Source organism: Phaseolus vulgaris, chromosome 2 (genome assembly GCF_051622355.1).
Source record: "Phaseolus vulgaris cultivar YP4 chromosome 2, ASM5162235v1, whole genome shotgun sequence".
Lineage (NCBI taxonomy): Eukaryota > Viridiplantae > Streptophyta > Magnoliopsida > Fabales > Fabaceae > Phaseolus > Phaseolus vulgaris.
Window position 1 is genome coordinate 24,036,707 of NC_143499.1, and position 6,000 is coordinate 24,042,706.

General features: G+C 33.0%; 1 protein-coding gene across 3 annotated transcripts; it reads right to left on the reverse strand.

Moving 5' to 3' along the window:
• Nucleotides 1–2,252: 2,252 nt before the first annotated feature.
• On the reverse strand, nucleotides 2,253–5,084 carry LOC137811001 (agamous-like MADS-box protein TM6). Of its 3 annotated transcripts, none has more exons than XM_068612540.1 (7): nucleotides 4,423–5,084; nucleotides 4,251–4,320; nucleotides 4,072–4,133; nucleotides 3,861–3,966; nucleotides 2,987–3,028; nucleotides 2,831–2,875; nucleotides 2,253–2,660 (listed from the first exon to the last, which is right to left on the reverse strand). In XM_068612540.1, the coding sequence occupies exons 1-7, from the start codon at nucleotides 4,608–4,610 to the stop codon at nucleotides 2,583–2,585; spliced, it is 591 nt and encodes a 196-aa protein (XP_068468641.1). In that variant the 5' UTR covers nucleotides 4,611–5,084; the 3' UTR covers nucleotides 2,253–2,582. The 3 variants fall into 3 exon arrangements, with proteins under 3 accessions (XP_068468641.1, XP_068468639.1, XP_068468640.1); XM_068612538.1 differs by having other exon boundaries at nucleotides 2,253–2,706; nucleotides 4,423–5,079; XM_068612539.1 differs by having other exon boundaries at nucleotides 2,253–2,703; nucleotides 4,423–4,966.
• Nucleotides 5,085–6,000: the final 916 nt, after the last annotated feature.

The window sequence follows — 6,000 nt, forward strand, 5'->3', positions numbered from 1 at the left end:
TGGTATTAAATTAAAAAGAAAGAAAGCACCAATAATATTTTGACACCCTTTACTCTGAACACAATTACTTAATAACCTCACTATAATATCATAATAATATAACATTTAAAAATTGTCTTTTAGGAGAATGGTAGTTTCGAATCCCATTTTTTATGTGCAACCAATTCACAACTCTTTTATAATAATAGTAGCATTTTAATAAATAGTATTTTGACAAATAACTATATAAATGATTGTATAGATAATATTACTTGTCAACACTCATCTTTTGAATTTAAATATTCATATTATTATATTATTGTAATAAGTTGTGAAATAAAAAAGTGTTAAAATATCATTACTAAAAATATAATAGACAAAGAAAGAGAAGAAAAAAACACCTTGAGTTACTAAAAAAAGTAAAATAAATTATATTAGTTTTTGACACTAATATTAGTATTCTATATTGCAAACACATTTATAACAAATTCTGCAGGTGTTGGAATGTCAATAATTGAACTACCCATTAATAATTAAAATGCTTATGTCAAGTCGATGAATTGTTGCAAGTGAATTACCTATTCCGTTAAACATATTTTCTTAGTTAAACCACTTTTTATTTTATTCATAGAAAAGGAAAGTTTTACAACAACTTAAACAGTTACCAATCAACCTCCTTGACATGACTTGAACAACTTAAATATTTTTTTCTATCCATATCTAACAGTCACCTATTAAATGAATAAGTTAGGCGCAAATTCTTCCTACACTCAATATTTTTAACCTCCACCTTACATATTTTTTTAATTTCTGAAAATATTTTTATTCTGGAAAAAAATCTGAAATTGAAAATAATAATTCTGAAAAAATAAATCTGAAAGAGGTTATTGTATTTAGTAAATAAAAATCTAGAAACAAAAATCAAAATTCCATTCCAAAAAAGTAGATATGGAAAAGAGATTATTGTGTTATGGAAATAAAAATAAAAAATCAAAAGCCCAATTCCAGATAAAAAAGTCCATAATAAAGAAAATAAATCTGGAAACATATTCTAAAAAAGAGATTCGAAATGTATTTTTATATGTATAATTTTTAAGGACATTTTCGTCTTTTCTACTAAAATCGGGTGCAATGATATGATGCAGGAAACATCAATTTTGAAGCCCATTTAATAAAGGTAATGAAAACCCAACATAATTTTAAAATTCCAAAAATAATCTTTATTTTTAAAATGAAAATCCAGAATAAAAAATAATACATTCCAAAAAAATAGATCTGGAAGAGCTTTGTGTGTTCCAGATATAAAAATCCGGATAAAAATCAAAAGTCCATTCCCAATAAGAAAATCTGTAATAAAAAAATAATACATTAAAGACATTTTCGTCTTTTCCATTGAAATTGGGTGCAAGGAAGCAATTGCGTTTAATAAATTGATCAGTTGGGCCCAGTTTGAGAGAGGGCTGTCTAAGGCCGGGCCTGTACTAAACCAGTTTTTGAACTCCATTATTGAGTGGGAGACTAAAAATTTGTGTAGTATTTTCAGGATTTATGCATAAAGCATAAAAAAATAACATTCTCACGTTCTCAACATACCTAATTACCTACCCTCCTATCCTATCTCTCCTCTTAAATTTCAATGTTCCACTCCGTGCTACAACAATGGCCGCTGTGTCAACATGTCCAATAACTCACCTAAAAATAAATAAATGATTCTGAATTGGCATGCCCACCCAAAGAAAAAGTATAAAAAAAAAATCCCCAATTTTCTAAATTCGTAGCTTTAACATATCCTAAGCTTATTTTTTATTCACAATTTGGAGGACTAAAACGAGATACGATTTAATATATAAGGACACCTGAAGTGGTAGGTTGAAGGAGCTGGTTTGGTGAATAAACTTTTAATAGTATCCCTTGTTAATTAGTTCTCTCTGATCAGGTGAAGTGTTCAATCCTTATACAGATTTCTAATTTTATTACAGTATACGTAAATGAAGAAACTTGCATACAAATGTGTGTAACAGCATGCAACTGTGAGATTGCAAGCAAACAGGAGAAAGAGTAGAAAGGTGGCTGATTTAGATTTAAACAATTTTTTTATCTTAACCCTTTTAAGTTAATCTTAAGGTTAAGATAGTGTTATATATCATTTCTCATTTTAAGATTTGGAACTAATTTTAATATGTAGGTCTTTAATTTTGAATAAATCTTGATTAGGAAGACTAGGTGTATCTAAGTAATATGATTATATATACTTAAAAGCAAGGAACATAACATACTCACTCAATGTGAACTTAAAATAATATCAAATAAAATACATTCTTGCTGTTTTTCAGACCACACTCTAGGCAAACACCATATATAAGCTAGTTAATTCTCTACCTGGATAGAGATAGAGAGGTTTTTGGGTTTACAGATCCAATAGGAAGATAGCAGAAAGCATGCATGCATAAATAACAAGTGGTAGCAGCTAGTTAACATTAATATAATTTACATGGGTTACTACTGAGGCATGCAAATTGAAGTAGCAGTCAATTAAGCGAGGCGCAGATCGTCAGTTTTAAAGGGTTCTTCTCCATGGTGTTGGTGTTGATGTGAGGGAAGATTCAGATGAGTATGGTGCTGACAGAATGCATAGAGGGTGGAGGCACCATTGGCCAGTGCAACTGCTGATTCCTCGTCTCCTTCATCGTGCAAAAGAAATTGTGGATGGATCACACACTTTTCCTTCTTATTATTCCATTGTCAATCACACATCAATGAAACCAAATCAAAACAACAACATATGTATATGTAACTAACTTTCATGTCTATTCAACTCAACTTAATTTACCAACATATTCAAAGTTCTTACAAGTTCAAGCAGAAGATTTCCATTCATCTGCTCCAAGCTTTTAACCTGTATATTATTCAATGTTCTTCACATTATCAAGATTGAACCATAACTAAGAAAAACGTTGATTAATAACTATCTCACTGTTCATATACATATGAACAGTATATTTCTGACCTTTTTCCTACAGGTATCAGTTCGAGTTTTGATCACGTGGAACTGTGAAATAAAATGCACAAGAAACATATCAGTTGAAAGCCTTAAAGGATAAATAGTCATGTCAGGCAGTTAAATTTAGCAACCTCACTTTGGTTTATATCTCCTTTATTTCATTCTTGAGAAGAAACAACAGAAAATAAACACAGAAATATTGGCAGATAAACTCAGAAATAGTTTTCAAAATAACCAAGACCCAATTTAAGGCTAGTTTATGATTCTAGTCAAAAGGATGAAGAAATGGGAAACTCCAGACTTGAAAGGAGGAAAAGCAACAATTCTTAAATTTCTTTCCCATTCCATTGTTTAACAAAAGAAACACTATCTTGACCAGCTGGATAAGGTTTGCTTGTTTTTCATTTTGTAAGGATGAATATCTTGGCACCCTTCTTTTCTTTGCATATTCTCTTCACATGTATGATACTTATGTCTGACTTGTGTTTCTTCAGCTATCAATTTTAGAGGTCACTTAAGAAGTTGTCTTAATCTAGTGAAAGGGAAAAGTCAACTGAAGCAATTGCGGATGACAATATGGTTGGTATTCACATGGTGTGTTTTGATTTCATACAAATGCTCTAGTTTTTAAGAAAGAAAGTTTGATTCAATCAGATTATTGAACCTTACATAAAGGTTAGATCATGATTTTGAATTTCTGACTGTTTCAAACTTTACAATTAAAGAGGTCTTTTTCCCTTTTAACACTGGCTTGTTAATCCTGTTCAAAAGTTGGGCTACTGTTTAGGTTGATGTAAGAGTTGGAGTGCCCTTATTATAAATTGTTATTTTTGCCGATGAATAAAAGCTACTTAACTGAAGCAAGTGTGAATTTTTTTACCTTTCGCTCGCGTATTTTCCCTATGGAAGCAACCATATCCTCTTCAAGAGTGCGCAGTTGCTGGAAGCTCAGCTCGTCCAAATCCAAACCCTCACCAATCCTGTGCCTTTTCAATTCACACAACTCCAGCAATGAGCTTTATTAAACCATGCCAAAACAGTGAAAACGAGTAGAAAAGACATTAACTATTTTAATGTGTAATGTTATTTACCTGATCTGTCTCCTGAGTTTGTTGTTAATATCTTTCAGCTTCTTCAAGTTCTCAAGCATTTTCTGATTGCAAGAGCACACATAATAACAAAATCAGGAAGCAAATCACAAGCAGAAAATAGTCACAAAAAAGAAGAAGAGAAGAAGAGAGAGAGAAAGCCGAGTGGTTGGTTAGTTAACCTCATAGTGGGAACGCCACAGATCGATATCCCCCAAAGTCTTCTGATACTGATCAACGATCTTCTTTGTGCTGATTCACAGGAAACAAGAAGTGAAATAAGAGAAAAGAAAAAGAAAAGATGAGAAAGCAGATATTGGATGGATAGAAAGAGATAGAGAGTAGGGTACGGACGTAAGGCCAGGACTAATATATTCATGCATCTTGTTGTTTTTTGAGAACATGATGAGTGAAACCTTGGCATCGCAGAGAACACTGAGTTCATGAGCTTTCTTGAAGATACCATTCCTTCGCTTGGAGTAGGTGACTTGCCTGTTGGTGGGGTTCTCAATCAACTTTATCTCAATTTTGCCGCGACCCATCTGAAGATCGATGGATGGATCTCTCTCACAACTAACCTACCTTGGCTTGGCTTAGCTTAGCTTAGCTTAGCTTCTACACTGCTCTGGATCTTCTTTTGCTTCCCTTTCCAAGCACAGATATTAATAGAGGGAAGAGCAAAGGCAATAATAAGGCCAAGGAGGAGTTCAGTGAATAGAAACTCTTAACAAACAAAAAAGAAAAAGGTGGAGAGCAGTGAAGAGGCTTTCCCAAATTGGAAGGCTAAGCTGCCAAAGAAAAAGTAGGCTTGGAGTGTAACTCCGAATAAATTCTAAATTGGTGTAAGTGTGTGGAAAGCATAGCCACGCACTATTGGACAGCTGGTACCCCTTTAATTAATACCCAGCGACCCTCTTCATACTTCAATTTATTGGACAATGCCACATTCTCAAATAACCTTCATTCTTCACTTCCTTAAATCATTACTCCATCTTCTGTTAAACTGCACCCTAGCTAGGGCGAAAGTACAAATCAACTATATATATATCAGTGCAGTCTTAAGTAAGTACTATTTATTTCCGATAGAACTTAAGATTAATGATTTGCTTAAGGTTGTAATCACTGGTTTAATTGGTCAATAGTATAGTACCATAAATTTCTGCATTTGAGTTTTGCTAGTCATTTTTCCGTCCAAGAAACCTACTACCTTACCACGATTGATTGCTTTTATTTCTGTCATGATGAGTGCAGTGGAAGTTTTATAATTACTCCACACATGATATCACCAAACATCAACTCCATGTGTATTCATCCAAGAAATCATGGAAAAGGAATTCTAATTCGATATAAGATTAATCTACAAATCATACAACTGGGATTACAAAGGTATTTATGTCTCAACAGATACAGAATGTTGCCGGAGTAAGACAGAGACATATATATTTATGTATATTAGTTAATTCATTATGAAGGGTGAGAGGAGAAATATGAACTCACTAATCACAATAAAACAGGAGTCAAAGCATCTTTAACCCTGAATTACTACTACACACGACCACATGGATATCTTTACCATACTAAGTATGGTTCCCAGGCCAACATTTGGTCTGTGTGTTTATGTTAAGAAGGGAACAGATGATGGAAGAAATTGAAGCAAATGAGACAAATGAAGGATTAAGAGATATAATTGTAAGGGTGGAATGGAGTGCAGAAGCAACAGAAGAAAGAGTTTGATGTTGAAAGGTGTTACAGCAGCACGTACATGGTGTTGTGAGTAGTGGACTGGTATGAGCATGTGGTGTCATTATTGTATATAGGTGTAGCTAGCGGGCTTAGCTTGGTACTGTACTATACTAGTTACAAATTATTTATCTCTCGTCAATATCGAGGCATGAAAATGTGATGGAGAAAGTTCGAAGATATTAACGTTGT

Excerpts from the sequence above, each read along its gene's own strand:
- LOC137811001 (XM_068612538.1), bottom strand. The coding sequence starts at position 4,610 with ATGGGTCGCGGCAAAATTGAGATAAAGTTGATTGAGAACCCCACCAAC. Across the intron at positions 4,321-4,422 it reads TATATTAGTCCTGGCCTTAC|CACAAAGAAGATCGTTGATC; the intron begins GTCCGTACCCTA and ends CCTGTGAATCAG. Across the intron at positions 2,876-2,986 it reads CTGATACCTGTAGGAAAAAG|GTTAAAAGCTTGGAGCAGAT; the intron begins GTCAGAAATATA and ends AATAATATACAG.